This window comes from Salmo salar, chromosome 11 (assembly GCF_965601325.2).
Source record: "Salmo salar chromosome 11, fSalSal1, whole genome shotgun sequence".
In the NCBI taxonomy this organism is placed as follows: Eukaryota; Metazoa; Chordata; class Actinopteri; order Salmoniformes; family Salmonidae; genus Salmo; species Salmo salar.
In genome coordinates, this window is record NC_138301.1 from 25,219,212 (window position 1) to 25,235,360 (window position 16,149).

Below are 16,149 nucleotides of genomic sequence, written 5' to 3' on the forward strand. Positions count from 1 at the left end.
TACAGTACTTTGATGTTTTTTGAATCGCATAGGTGTGGTCAAAGCTTTTGGAAAGCTCAGCCCTGCAGGTCATCCGACAAATAAAACAGACCTAAAAATTCCATAATCAAATGTCATCTGCTTTGTAAACTAAACATATTGAACTCCGATGACTGTTCAGGTCCCTATTTTACATATTTAGGCATCAGATGTTTCCTGTTAGTATCCTGTCAGTTTCCTGTCCTGTTATTTGAGTAATATCAGACATCAGACTTAGTTACCATAACTGTTATTTTAAAGATATACATTTGAGTTTGTATTCTGTTCTTGTTTTCGTTCCCGATCAAACGTTTTCTTTTCAAAAGTATTAACTCACACCCAGTGTGGGGAGTGATTTATGTATTTATAACACTTTAAACTATGCTACAACCACTCATGATAACAATCACAAATGATAATGATTTCTATAAGTTTACACATTTTTCACCACGTGTAACATTTTCAAATTTAGATGGAAACAATCTCATAAGCAAATGTGTATAAGGAACAGAAATTGGATGAATAATGTAATCATATGATCGTAGTAAATGTGTATGCTGCCCTAAAGCAGAAAACAGGAAAACCGTTATTACTGATTGCGTAAAAACTGCTACTGTATACCTACTGTCGAATTCTTCAAAATGCTATGTATAATACATGTATAATACATGTAATCAATGTTCTGTGTGTTAGTACATTTCTGAATAGCTAACACATACATTTTTTTGATAATGAGATTTTGCATAAAATATATAGATATATTATCAAATCTGAAAGTCACCTAATCATATATTGATAGGGTATATTTGTAAACTAAACTTGTGGTTACAGATTTTAAACCTATAGACCTGCTGAATTAACATAGATTATGTCGATGACATTCTTTCATACATACATTCCAAGTATCAATAATCATAATAATGTGGTGTGGTCCTGAATACTTACTATTTGTTATTCATATTCAGTGTGATTTATGACATAATATGTCGATTTTACAGATTTGTCAGACTTTTAAAAATGTAGAATAATTGTATTATAATAATAATCATAAAAGTTTCTGATTTAGGCAAATGAATGAATATTCTACCAACCTGTTTGTGTTGATCTGATCAGTAGTGCCAGGTATATCAGCCTCCATATCAGTGTATCCTTGGTTGTCCCCATGGTGATCCTGTGGGTCGTGAACAGGTCCTACACAGGTGATATGAGAGAGGTGCTTAGGATGGATCTGGTCTTTATAACCACCTGTATTTGAGGAGGGACCTTAAAGGTTAGCACAAAGGTGGGGCCACAGGTTAAACATGACTCAATGACTTAAAGACTTCAATGTTCTGTTTTATGAGGTTTTTCAGTACATTAACAGTACATTAAGCATGAGCATTTACATACAGATTTAGACATTTTCATTAAGTATTCTATTATTGGGATTATTTGTGTACCTCTTGTTATTATAAACTCAGGTGGTTCATAACGTCCTTTATTATATTGCTCAAGATAATTTACTTAGTCTTATGTGATTTCCTTTCCTTCCTCATTCACTATCTATCTCAGGCAGCATCTCCACTCCAGTGGTTTAAGCATTTGGTATTGTATTAGGATCCCCCTTATTCCGAAAGCAGCAGATACTCCTCCTGGGGTCCACAATACAATACATGCTTTTTCTTTATGTAATGTAGATTAATGTATAATTACAGATACATTCATAATAAGTAGTGAGGTTTGATAGAACAAAAAGGTGTATCTCCATGGCCATCCCAAACTCTGGCAATGTATAACAGATTAATAATACATTAATACACTTTATTGGCTCAGTAGCTTGAGCACACATTGTCCAAATGCAAACATTTGTCTCTCTGCTGTTACTCAAAGGAGTGATCATACTAATTGTGTTCATAGTTAGTATTCATAGGCTAGTGTGACTCACCAAGCTGATCCAGGAACTGCATCCTGATTAAAAAAGATGAGCCATTTTTTTCAAAATAATTTTGACACACTGATGTGCATTTCTTCAATTATGTTAATCATTTCAGCTTTCATATATGACCACTAAGTCTATCAACCTATTCTTTTTGGTTTAAATTCAACAGGAATGACTAGTTGGTATGTAGCACATCGCTTTAACAGCATAAGTTCGTTTTGCAGCAGCATAGGAAACTGTCTACATTTTCCAAATTTATGTTTTAAAATATAACATACATTTTTTTGTCAAACCATCCCTGTTCAATTGGTGGGTGTCATTTTAAGGCTTATGGTTATTGTTAAGTTTAGACACCTTCAAACCCTCACTTTAAGCATAGATAAAAAAAATAAAAGTCTCAACATACTGGAAATATGCTCCATTTTCTTTTACTAAATGACCAAAAAGTAGACATTTTACTAAAAACCCATTAAAAGATGTTTGCTCTACCTGTTTGCCTGTTAAGGAGATGCAGGGAGTCTGGAAGCAGGTGCAGTTGGTGAGTTTAATAACGAACATGGAGATATACAAAACAAAAGAAGTGTCTGGACAACAAAACAGAACCAATAATGCCTGATGAGTGAGGCTACAGAGTGCTAAATAAAGGAGTAGTAATCAAGGTAGTGATAAAATCCAGGTGTGGGAGTAGGCATGACAGAATCCCCTGACGGGCGGCTCCAGCCCCAGGGGGATGCCGGTCAGGACGTCCGAGGGCGAGGGGCAGGCCAGTGGGCGAAGGGGGAAATCGTCCACCGGGACCCAACACCGCTCCACTGGACCGTACTCCTCCCAGTCCACCAGGTACTGGAGTTGACACCCATGACGTTGGGAGTCCAGGAGGGATCTGATGGCATAGGCGGGGCTCCCCTCGATGTCTAGGGGAGGTGGAGGACGGCATCAGCCAGGGGACCAGGAACCACCAGCCTGAGGGAGGAAACATGAAAAGGGTGAGAGCCAGTAGTTAGTGGGGAGCTGTAATCTATATGTTACCTTGTTGACCCTCCGGAGAACCTTGAACAGCCCCACAAACTGGGGTCTCAGCTTCATACAGGGCAGGAAGTGTGGGAGGTTCCTGGTGGAGAGCCAGACGCGAACATGGCTGCGGAGGGCGTGCTGGAGCCTCACCTGGGCATCGTTCAAAACCTCCTCAGTGCGCCTGAACCACTCACTCATTCACCGCAGGAGCTTTGATCTGGCCCAGGGTCCATGGAGCCAGGGCTGGCTGGTATCCCAGAACACACTGGAAGGCAGTCAGCCCGTTGGAGGAGTGACGCAATGAATCGTACTCCGCCCAGGAAAGGAATTGGGCCCACTCCCCCTGCCCGTCCTGGCAGTGACTCCTCAGGAACCTCCCCAGCTCCTGGTTCATCCTCTCCACCTGCCCATTAGACAGAGGCCGGTACCCAGAAGTGAGGCTGACCATGACCCCCAGCTTCTCCCTGAAGGCTTTCCATACCTGTGACATGAATTGGGGGCCATGGTCGGAGACGATGTCCTCCAGAATGTCATTGCTGGAAGACCTGCTGGAACAGTCCCGCAGCAAACCAGAGAGCGGCAGGGAGACCAGAAAGAAGGATAAAACTGCAGGATTTAGAGAATCTGTCCACAACCACCAAAATGGTGGTGAAACCAGCAGAGGGGAGATCAGTGACAAATCAATAGATGAGACCAGGTACGCTGAGGCACAGGAAGGAGTTTCCCCGCTGGAGCGTGCCAGGGAGTATCAAGGCACAAGGCGAGACCCAAATGCAGTCACAGGAGGCAGATGGTTGGAGTCTTACAATGTTTATTAATCCAAAGGGGTAGGCAAGAGAATGGTCGTGGACAGTCAAAAGGTCAAAACCAGATCAGAGTCCAGGAGGTACAGAGTGGCAGACAGGCTTGTGGTCAAGGTAGGCAGAATGGTCAGGTAGGTGGGTACAAAGTCCAGAAACAGGCAAGGGTCAAAACTGGGAGACTAGAAAAAGGAGAATGCAAAAAGCAGGAGAACGGGGAAAACGCTGGTTGACTTGGAAACATACAAGACACACTTACACAGTGAGCGGAAACACAAGGTTAAATACACTGGGGAAAATAAGCGACACCTAGAGGGGGTGGAGACAATCACAAGGACAGGTGAAACCGATCAGGGCGTGACTGGGAGATTTAGTTTGGGCACATATGGAACAGGAGTTGACATAGCGAGTGATGTTCTGCACCAAGGTGTGCCACCAGTACTTTCCAGAGATTGAATAGTGCGGGTGATACCTGGATGTCCACGACGACAGCTGTGTGCGCCCAGGTCCACAGCCGATCAATTATCCCTGTGGGAACACAGGAGGATAGGTAGCAGGTGCGGGTTCCATTTCCAAGGCCTGGCGAATGTCTACATCTATGTCCCAGAGCATGGGGCCTACGACTCAAGAGGGCGGAATTATGGGTGCACTCAGGACAGGAACCTCTCCCGAATCGTAGAGAAGGGACAGGGCATTGGCTATGGTGTTCTGTGAAGCTGGGCAATATGTGAAGTCGACTCTAGTGAAGAAAAGCACCCACCTTGCTTGTCGCGGGTTCAGCCACCTCGCTGTCCGTATGCACTCCAGGGTCCGATGGTCAGTGAGGATGAGAAATCCTTGGCGGCCTCCAGCCAGTGTCTCCACTCCTCTAATGCCAACTTCACCGCCAGGTGGTCCCGATCTCCGACATCATAGTTCCTCTTTGCAAGAGACAGTTTCTTTGAGTAATATGCACATGGATACAATTTCTGTGGATTACCTTGTCGTTGGGACAGGACAGCCCCCACATCCACTTCTGAAGCGTCCACCTCCACCACGAAGGGCAGCGTACGTTCTGGGTTTTTGAGGAACGGGGCCGAGGTGAAACTTACCTTCTGGAGGTGGAAGGTTTCATTGGCTGCATTACTCCACCCCAACTTACAGGGACCACCCTTAAGGAGAGGTGATAGAGCTAAAGTTCTTAATGAAACGGCGGTAGAAGTTGGCATACCCCAAAATCCATTGTAACCCCTTTATGGTGGTTAGGACTGGCCATGACCTGACAGCGGTGACCTTCTTACCATCCACCACTCCTTGCATGCCGATCTGGCAACCCAAAAAGGAGAAACCCTCCTGATGGAATTGGCACTTCGCTTTGACATACAGGTGGTTGGCCAGGAGGTGTTCCAGGACTACTTGGACTTGAGCGATGTGATCCTCCAAGTTAGCCGAGTAGACCAGGATGTCATCAATATACACGACCCCCTGGCGTCCGAGCATGTCCCAGAACACCTCGTTGACGAATGCCTGGAACACTGATGGAGCATTGGCTAATCCATAAGGCATCACAAAGTACTCGTAGTGACCAGACATTGTGCTGAAAGACATTTTCCATTCATCCTCCTCCTGAATGCATATACGATTGTAGGCACTCCGCAGGTCCAATTTGGTAAAGAGTTGTTCAATTGTGGCCAGCACTAACGGGAGAGGGTAGCGGTACTTTGTGGTGATGGAATTCAGACCTCTATAATCAATGCATGGGCATAACCCTCCATCCTTCTTGGCCATGAAAAAGAAGGACTGCGAATGAAACCCTGTTGGAGCCTCATGGATGTACTCCTCCATAGCCTTGGTTTCAGCCACTGACAGAGGGTAGATGCGGCTGCACGGAGGCGCAGAGCTTGCATGCAGATCAACGGCACAGTCCCAGGGGCAATGAGGAGGGAGATAGATGGCACAGGTCTTGGAGAAAACCTCCCGCAGGTCTTGGTATACCTCTGGGATGTTGGGCTGAAGGGCAACCACAGGACTCTCGACCGACTTGGATCCACAGGGGAAGGGAAAGCAGGTCATCGGTGAGGGTGAGTGGTGCTGTGATGTGTGTGATAGTCCCGGATCCCAGTGGTCCACGATCCAGCACTTGAACCGGAAAAGGAGAGGAAAGCAGATATGAGGTGATGTTCAGGGAGGAGGCAAGGGCCTGGTCCATAAAATTCCCTGCGGCACCGGAGTCCACTAGAGCTGTAGAAACAACACACGGGGGACAGGCAGCCAGTGAAATCAGTACTAGAAAGGGTTTGGCAGAAAGTGATGGAATACTCACTCCTAACCCAGGAGACAGATGATCACGGGGCTGTCCCTCTGCTCTTGTGAACCCCAGGTTGGAACATACCGGACACCGTTGAAGCCGGTGCCCCTCCTGACCGTAATAGGGACAGACCCAAAGCTGTCTCCGACAGTGTCACTCAGCCGCGGGGAGGCATATGCCCCTACCTCCATTGGTTCAGGCTCTGACTCAGAATGGTCAATGGAGGAAGGAGAGAGGCAATGGAGGTGTCAATGCTCCCAAAGGAGGTTATCCAGACGGCTGGCCATCGTGATGAATGCATCCAAGGAGAGTGTGTCGTCTTGGCAGGCCAACTCTGTCTGGACCTCTTCGCGCAGTCCTGTTCCGAATAGGGTGTGGAGCGGTGGCTCATTCCAGGGTGTACTCCACAGCGAGGGTGTACTCCACAGCGATCTGGCCATCCTGCTGTAGTTGGAGTAGGAGCTCACCCCCCTCTCTACCCTCCAGTGGATGATCGAAGATATCCCTGAACAGAGCCATGAACCTCTCATAGGAACCCAGCTCATCTTCTCCCAGATGGTCGTAGCCCACTCCAACCCCCGTCCGGTCAACAGGGAAATAACCATGGCAACCTTGGACCTCTCGGTGGTGGGGGCTCCCATCTGATGGCCGATATAGAGGAAGCACTGGAATAGTAAGCCACAGGATTTAGATGGAGTCCCGTCATATTTGTCCGGGAGGGACAATCGGCCATCGCTGACCTGGGCGGACTGATGGATAGGCTGGCGTAGTGGCTCGCTGAATCGACTCGTGGTAGATAATCCTCCGCTAGTTGGAGGTGACGCCCCTTGGGTAATGTCAAGGCGTTGAAGAACATGGAGGACCTCATCCATAGCCATCCCCAGTGGCGCCATCTGGTCATGGTGTTGGCGAAGTAGGTGTCCCTGTTTGCCGACCATCTGGGAGAGGTCTTGATTACTTGCTGCTTCCATTTGCTAAAGCAGTATTCTGTAACGGAGATACAGGGAGTCAGGAAGCAGGTGCAGTTGGTGAGTTTAATAATAATGACCATGGCATGATGTAAAACAAGACCAGCGTCTGGACAAGAAAACAAAACCAATACTGAATGATGAGTGAGGCTACAGAGTGCTAGATAAAGGGGAAGTAATCAAGGTAGTGATGAAGTCCAGGTGTGCGTAATGATGGGTTGCCAGGACCGGTGGTGGTAAACCAGCGATATCGAGCACCGGAGCGGGAGAGCGGGAGTAGGCGTGACAATACCTTTCTATATTTCACTTTACATTGACACTAATTTATTTTATCACCATTGTGGAGGTAACTGCCAAAATAAGGGAAACACTTGAGTAAATGAGGGACACAAAGTATATTGAAATCAGGTGCTTCCAAAAAGGAATGGTTCCTGAGTTAATTAAGCAATTAACATTCCACCATGCTTAAGGTCATGTGTGTAGTGTGTGTGTGTGTGTGTGTGGGTGTGTGTGTGTGTGTGTGTGTGTGTGTGTGTGTGTGTGTGTGTGTGTGTGTGTGTGTGTGTGTGTGTGTGTGTGTGTGTGTGTGTGTGTGTGTGTGTGTGTGTGTGTCAGTCAACAGATCTCAACCCAATTGAGCATTTGTGGGAGATTCTAGAGTGGAGCCTGAGACAGTGCTTTACACTACCATCAACAAAACACCAAATTATGGAATTTGGTATCATAGAAATGTTGTTGCATCCCTCCAATAAAGTTCCAGACACTTGTAAAATCTATGCCAAGGTGCATTGAAGCAGTTCTGGCAGCTCACGGTGGCCCAATGCCCTATTAAGACACTTTATGTTGGTGTTTCCTTCATTTCAGCAGTTCTGTGTTCAAACCAAGCCAAATCCTGCTTGGTTTTCCTTCTATAAATGTAACACGACATGAAATATTGTACTGTCAGTTGATTAACATTTGTTGAAGAATTGCTTTTTCTTATTAAGTCAATCATCTAACTTGCCTAACAGGAATTTTATGATCCATTGCTGACAGAGCCGACCTATGTGTGAAATGAACATATCTGTATATGATCTTGTCTACATTCATCTGCTAAAGGGAAGAATCTGTTGCAGGTTTGTAGGTTAGTACTTTTTGTATCTGACCCATCTTTACATTTCACAATGGAATATTCATAGTGGTCAATCTGGAATTCAGACAGAGCTCAAACCTCACTACCGGGCGCTCTTCCAAAATGCTATTGACTGATTTATGACTGATAATTGGCCCAACCTTTCAATGTCTTTCACACTGCCTAGGCTATGGCATATGCCCTTGTGTCTACACCCCAGGTGGTTTCTTTCCTAACAAAGCCTTCACTGAATAGCCTATCCATCCTTCCCCACGCATCCCCACCTAGGTCTTGCCAGAGGCTGTGTGCGGCTCCACCTTACCCAAAGGCTTCAACGATTTTTGATGATTTTAGCAGCTCCGGGTTGTGTATTTGGCTCATCTATCGTCATAGCTATACTTGGTTTTTGTATGGAACCATTATTACACAAGCTCTGGGTAAATAGATTGAGGTTGAGAGTAAACTCAATTCAGCATACAGAAGTAATATCATACAGAGCAAGTTGATGAGCACTCTGAATAACTCAAACAAACTGTGATGATTTATGGGTGACAGCTTAATGTTAATTGTAACTACAGGTTAGATTGAGGTAGGTTGATACAGGAACTTTTATGTAAAAGTAAGTGTAATATTAAAACATGTTGAATAGAGTGGGAGAAATGAATCATAATGAACTATCCAGTGTGGAGCACACAGTTGAGCTACATATGTTTACAGGTTTTTTTGGCTATATAGGCTAGTAAAGAGAAGTTCCCCAACAACACTACTGTATGTTTAATAAAAAATTTAAAAAATACATTAGCTTATTTATTTGACCATTAAATTATTGCATGGGTATTTTACTGTCCCTGGTCTAATTATGTCACACATATGACCCACTTTCTGTGAGCTCAGAGTTCCTTTTTTGATGACTTGGCAGCAAGTATACAGTGCCTGGAGCTGGGTAAAACTAATAACAGTCCTAGTATTATGGCCTTTGGGCAGTGGGGTCCCTATTAAGTTGATCCTACCTGTTCTACTGCATACTTTTTATCTCACAGGAAGGTTGTTTACCTTCTTAGGTGTGACTTTCAATGTTGATTCAAAGTCAATACAATTATTGATCTAATTCCAATTTAAATGCATATCTAATCCACTGTGACACTATGGCACCTCAAGGCATAATCTTCTAAGTATCTGTCATGTCCTGTCCAAAGCAATTGGCACTACACTGACTTTGATTGAAATCGATTTTATGTTTGTCAAGTGCCTTGACTGTGGTGGTCTATTGAAGGGCCCATTATTCCATTATCCATCATTCTGTTTCAGGTAAAGGGTTTCAAGAAACTGTAGAGAGTATTTCTCATTTTAAAGAGCCATTGAAGCCTCAACTAACCAAAAGCTGTCAGCAAAATGTCCCTTTGGACACCAACACTTGTTGTGCCAGTTGTAGACGAGTCAGTATAACATGATCATGCTATAAAGCAGGCATGAGTGCTCTTTTCTGCAATATTAGTTATGATTTGAATGAGTCTATTGATCCCCTTTTTGTCTGATTGTTGTGAAGCTACAACATCAGTAAGATACTGTAAGTAATCTGTAACAGAGGACTGGTTATAATAGCAAAAGAGTTTTATAATTCCCTCCAACTCAGGTGGGAACCTTCCCATTTCTGTTCACGCAGTTGACAAACACTATCAAAATAATTTGAAAGAAATCGTTTAAGCGCATAAAAAAACGGTGTTTGTTTTATATAATCACACATACCACATAGAGACCCCCTCAGCCCCCAGCTGTGCCCTGGACACCATATGTGAATTAATTGTTTTGAGTTTGTACTGTTAGGTGACCTAAACTGGGATATGCTTAACACCCCGGCAGTCCTACAATCTAAGCTAGATGCCCTCATTCTCACACAAATTATCATGGAACCTATCAGGTATAACCCCAAATCCGTAAACATGGGCACCCTCATAGATATCATCCTGACCAACCTGTCCTCTAAATACACCTCTGTTGCCTTCAACCAGGATCTCAGCGATCACTGCCTCATTGCCTGCATCCACAATGGGTACGTGGTCCCTGTCAAACGCTCCCTTAAACACTTCAGCGAGCAGGCCTTTCTAATCGACCTGGCCCGGGTATCCTGGAAGGATATTGACCTCATTCCGTCAGTAGAGGATGCCTGGTTATTCTTTAAAAGTGCTTTCCTCACCATCTTAAATAAGCATGCCCCATTCAATTTTTCTTTTTAACCAGGAACAGATATAGCCCTTGGTTCACTCCAGACCTGACTGCCCTTGACCAGCACGAAAACATCCTGTGCCGTACTGCATTAGCATCGAATAGCCCCCGCGATATGCAACTTTTCAGGGAAGTTAGGAACCAATATACATAGGCAGTTAGGAAAGCAAAGGCTAGAATTTTCATACAGAAATTTGCATCCTGTAGCAGAAACTCCAAAAAGTTATGGGACACTGTAAAATCCATGGAGAATAAGAGCACCTCCTCCCAGCTAGCTGCCCACTGCACTGAGGCTAGGAAACACTGTCACCACCGATAAATCTACGATAATCGAGAATTTCAATAAACATTTTTCTACAGCTGACCATGCTTCCACCTGGCTATCCCTACCCCGGCCAACAACTCTGCACCCCCCACAGCAACTTGCCCATGCCTCCCCCACTGCTCCTTCACCCAAATCCAGATAACTGATGTTCTGAAAGAGCTGCAAAATCTGGACCCCTACAAATCAGCTGGGCGAGATAATCTGGACCCTCTCTTTCTAAAATTGTCTGCCTCAATTGTTGCAACCCCTATTACTAGCCTGTTCAACCTCTCATTCGTATCGTCTGAGATCCCTAAAGATTGGAAAGCTGCCGCGGTCACCCCCCTCTTCAAAGAGGGAGACACTCTAGACCCAAACTGTTACAGACCTATATCTATCCTACGCTGCCTTTCTAAGGTCTTCGAAAGCCAAGTTAACAAACAGATCACCGACCATTTCGAATCCCACCATACCTTCTCCACTATGTAATCTGGTTTCCGAGCTGATCATGGGTGCACCTCAGCCACGCTCAAGGTCCTAAATGATATCATAACTGTCATCGATAAAATACAATACTTTGCAGCCGTATTTATTGACCTGGCTATCGACTCTGTCAATCATCGCATTCTTATCGGCAGACTCAATGGCCTTGGTTTCTCAAATGACTGCCTTGCCTGGTTCACCAACTACTTCTCAGACAGAGTTCAGTGTGTCAAATCGGAGGGCCTGTTGTCCGGACCACTGGCAGTCTCTATGGAGATAACACTGGGTTCAACTCTCGGGCCGACTCTTTTCTCTGTATACATCAATGATGTCGCTCTTGTTGCTGATGATTCTCTGATCCACCTCTACGCAGATGACACCATTCTGTATACTTCTGGCCCTTCTTTGGACACTGTTAACAAACTTCAAAAAAGGCTTTAATGCCATACAACACTCCTTCCGTGGCCTCCAACAACTATTAAATGCAAGTAAAACTAAATGCTTGCTTTTCAACCGATAGCTTACCGCATCTGCCTGCCCGTCTAGCATCACTACTCTGGACGGTTCTGACTTAGAATATGTGGACAATTACACATACCTAGGTGTCTGGTTAGACTGTAAACTCTCCTTCCAGACTCACATTAAGCATCTCCAATCCAAAATTAAATCTAGAATCGGCTTCCTATTTCGCAAAAAAAGCATCCTTCAATCATGCTGCCAAACATACCCTCGTAAAACTGACTATCCTACCGATCCTTGACTTCGGCGATGTCATTTACAAAATAGCCTTCAACACTCTACTCAGCAAATTGGATGCAGTCTATCACAGTGCCATCTGTTTTGTCACCAAAGCCCCATATACTACCCACCACTGCAACCTGTATGCTCTCGTTGGCTGGCCCTCCCTTCAAATTCGTCGCCAAACCCACTGGCTCCAGGACATTTACAAGTCTCTGCTAGGTAAAGCCCCGCCTTATCTCAGCTCACTGGTCACCATAGTGGCACCCACCCATAGCACGTGCTCCAGCAGGTATATTTCACTGGTCACCCCCAAAGCCAAATTCTCCTTTGTCCACCTTTCCTTCCAGTTCTCTGCTGCCAATGACTGGAACGAATAGCAAAAATCACTGAAGATGGAGACTCATACCTCCTTCACTAACTTTAAGAATCAGTTGTCAGAGCAGCTTAAAGATCATTGGACCTGTACATAGCCCATCCGTATATAGCCTTCCCAACTACCTCATCCCCATATAGTTTTTTTTTCTTCCCCTTTGCACCTCAGTATCTCTACTTGCACATTCATCTTCTGCACATCTATCACTCGTGGTTAATTGCTAAATTGTAATTATTTCGCTGCTATGGCCTATTTATTGCCTTACCTACCTAATCTCACTTTATTTGCACACACTGTATATAGATTTTCTATTGTGTTTGTTATTGACTGTACATTTGTTTATTCCATGTGTAACTCTGTGTTGTTGTTTGTGTCGCACTGCTTTGCTTTATCTTGGCCAGGTCCCAGTTGTAAATGAGAACTTGTTCTCATCTGGCCTACCTGGTTAAATAAAGGTGAAATAAAAAATGTATTTCCCTTTGTTTTATATAATCACACATAGCCCCATGTATTTCCCTTTGTTTTATATAATCACACATGGCCCATGTATTTCCCTTTGTTTTATATAATCACACATGGCCCATGTATTTCCCTTTGTTTTATATAATCACACATAGCCCCATGTATTTCCCTTTGTTTTATATAATCACACATGGCCCATGTATTTCCCTTTGTTTTATATAATCACACATAGCCCCATGTATTTCCCTTTGTTTTATATAATCACACATAGCCCATGTATTTCCCTTTGTTTTATATAATCACACATGGCCCCATGTATTTCCCTTTGTTTTATATAATCACACATAGCCCCATGTATTTCCCTTTGTTTTATATAATCACACATGGCCCATGTATTTCCCTTTGTTTTATATAATCACACATAGCCCCATGTATTTCCCTTTGTTTTATATAATCAGACATAGCCCCATGTATTTCCCTTTGCATTTTGTACTGTACATTTTGTACACTTGGTACAGTTAAAATGAAATGATCTGTTTTTTATTTTCGGTGAAACCAAAGGACTATTATTGCCCGGACAATATAGTTTCTATTTTGTATACTTTATTTAATATGAGAGATAAGTTAGGACAAATACTTTATTACTTTATTAGTCCATCAAAGTGGAACATGTGTCTTTAGTACTGTATAGGGAGGAGCACAGTGTAAGCCTCAGTGCTGCCCCTGGAGATATGGAGAGGTTAACTAAGTGCTTTGCTGAAGGACAACATTAGGAAGTGGTGCCAGGGATCTGAAACCAGCAACCTTCCGATTACTGATCCGTTTCTCTAACCTAACACCATCTCAAATTGAAATAAGTGTTTGAGACTTTGAATTGTGGTTGTTTGTCTGGAAGAGGATAGGCCATTGTTGAACTGCGTGTCTGCAATCAAATATTTCTCAACAGAATTACAAAAAGGAATGAAAACAAGAATGTGGTACATATGCATAGCCTATTGCCAACTTTATTTTGGCTAAAATTAAATAAAAATTGAATAAGAAGCTGAAACTATTTCTCCTACGTTTAGCAGATTACTTTGCAGGAAAGTGAACAAGTTGAACATAAGTAGAAAACTAATCTAAGCAGTAACGGGATGGCAGTGGAGAGTCATTCATCTTCTCCTGCGTCGTGACCTTGTGACCTGGGTCGCCTCCGGGGTCACGCACTCTGTCCTCTGGCAGCCACATTTATTGATGTGGATGTAGGAGTGGTTGAACTTTGACCCGTCTGGGCAGATCATCTCCACTTCCTTCTTGGTGGTGGATTCTTCCCGACAGCAAGTACAAGAGCGCTCCATCATGTTGGCCTCAAGAGAATACCTGAAAACAGAAAGGAGAGGCGATGTCATTATGTGGAAGTACTGATGGTAGCAGTTGTAATTATATAACATTGGCTGTGTTTACACAAGCTGCCTAATTCTGATCTTTTGACCAATCAGATGAGCTCATTTGCCAATAATTGGGAAAAATATCAGAATTAGGCTGCCTTTGTAAACACAGCCATTGTAACATAACATATTACTGAAAATATAATTTGTAGATTGCATTTAGCCAGGCAGCCCAATTCTGTTTTATTGGGAGGAATAATGTGTTAGTGTTCCTGAAACATTTCAGGAATGATCAAAATACTCACATGGCATAGGTGACACAGGATCCACCGCATGTTGTCACTTCCACCTTGTTTGCAGACTTGCAGCCATTGCTGTCCAGGTACACTTTGCCCTTTGTCACGTTGCATTGCTTAGTTATTGGAATACCTGCACACAAAAGTGAAATTTTCAAATGAATTAATGTTAATCATCCTGAGGACCATGGCAATAGCTAAAACACTTTTTCCAATGCATGATAAAAGGCAAGAATGATTTACAAATGTCTATCAAAAAGGATAGTGTTAAAAAGACACTCACAGACATGGCAGCAACCATCTGGAGCAACAAATTCAGTTCCCTTAAAAACAAGAAAATGGAAGAAAAAACAAGAACATTTTTAAGTCACTGACATAGCGTTTACCAAACTGTCTCCACATGTTTTTATGTGTAGTGTTCTTGCATTGTTCACTTTAAGCAACAGGTGTCAATAACGTCACATAAATACACAGTAGGCATACTATATTAAGCAACAGGCCTTGGTCTGAGTGACTGGGCATGTTTAAACTGTATTTCACGAATATGATTTTGCACATTGTCCAGTTGTTTTCAAATGAGCCAGTTTCCCAGACCCAGATAATTTGCCAGATGTTTATTGTAACTCACGGGTATGCAGTCTTCTGGGTAGAAGTCAGGGCACACAGTCTTAGCCTGGATTGGGATGAGTTGGTCCATAATATTTACGCACTCATACTTGAGACACTTGTCTCCAGATGGTATCCAGACAGAACCAGGCTGTAGAGGTGAGAATATGAATGATATCAACAGGATATTCTTCAAATTATATAAGATATATTGTATCATTGCTAAGATAGTTATTTTGCATAACACTTTATTACTACAGTAAAATTACATGTTGGGGTTTTTAAATAATCAAGTGAAATAGGACTGATATGTTTTACGAATTGTAAAAAAAAAAAATGCAATTTTTGTATCTGTGAGAGATCAATAATGCGGCTTGATGCTATTTTACCTGAATAGTGTGTGTGGTGTTATCTGGCAGCATAACCACACAGCTTGTCTGTACACACTTCCCACAACACTGACCAGGAACGGCTTGATAATCATAGCCCTGAAAGGAAGAAGACAGACCGGAGAGGAGAAAACCTTTATGATGTGCACATGATCTCTCTTATACCAATGTGTGATCCTGGTAACTCACTAGTAATTACACTTATCCAGTAGTAGCCCAATAGTGGACACAGAGGAATCAGTGTTATTATAATATTTTGACATGGATAAGAACTCACATTACACTAAGTTTGTTGAATTACTTAATGAGGCCAAAGGGTGTCGATGTGTCAATGGAGATCAATTACCTGTTGGCAGTGAGTGTCACATTCAGTAGGTTGACACTCAATGATATGTAGATGCGCTTGGGCATCCACACTGTCACCACACACACAATTCTTACACTTGTCCTCAGGAACATTGGCACCAGGCTGGAATGAGAAAATACAATATTTCTATGGAAAATCTATGAATTGAGACACTTTTTTTGTCCTATCTAATCTCATACATGGATTGACCAAAAAATATTGTTGGCACCCTGATAGAGGCCTCTAATTGTTTAAAGGAGGTATTTGCTTAGTTTAACTTGTTTGTAATGAATGTATGCAAGTAAAATAACGTTGTCCTCTTTTATTAAGTTGATAATTTAGAAGTGGTGGGACTGGCCAAAATGAACATAGACACATCGACATCTCACCTGATATTCAGTGTTGTTAAACACACAGACATCCTTTGGCACTGTGGGGCAAAG

The 16,149-nt window shown here is 43.2% G+C and overlaps 1 protein-coding gene across 1 annotated transcript in view; it reads right to left on the minus strand.

Moving 5' to 3' along the window:
• Positions 1–13,675: 13,675 nt before the first annotated feature.
• Positions 13,676–16,149, minus strand: part of LOC106562312 (uncharacterized) — a 31,545-nt gene continuing 29,071 nt past the window's right edge. The window contains exons 42-48 of the mRNA XM_045689219.2: positions 16,096–16,136; positions 15,707–15,829; positions 15,361–15,459; positions 14,994–15,122; positions 14,649–14,688; positions 14,375–14,498; positions 13,676–14,061 (exon numbers count right to left, since the gene is read on the minus strand). Coding sequence (XP_045545175.2) covers positions 13,854–14,061; positions 14,375–14,498; positions 14,649–14,688; positions 14,994–15,122; positions 15,361–15,459; positions 15,707–15,829; positions 16,096–16,136 — 764 coding nt within the window. The 3' untranslated portion in view covers positions 13,676–13,853. The remainder of the gene's footprint in view (positions 14,062–14,374; positions 14,499–14,648; positions 14,689–14,993; positions 15,123–15,360; positions 15,460–15,706; positions 15,830–16,095; positions 16,137–16,149) is intronic.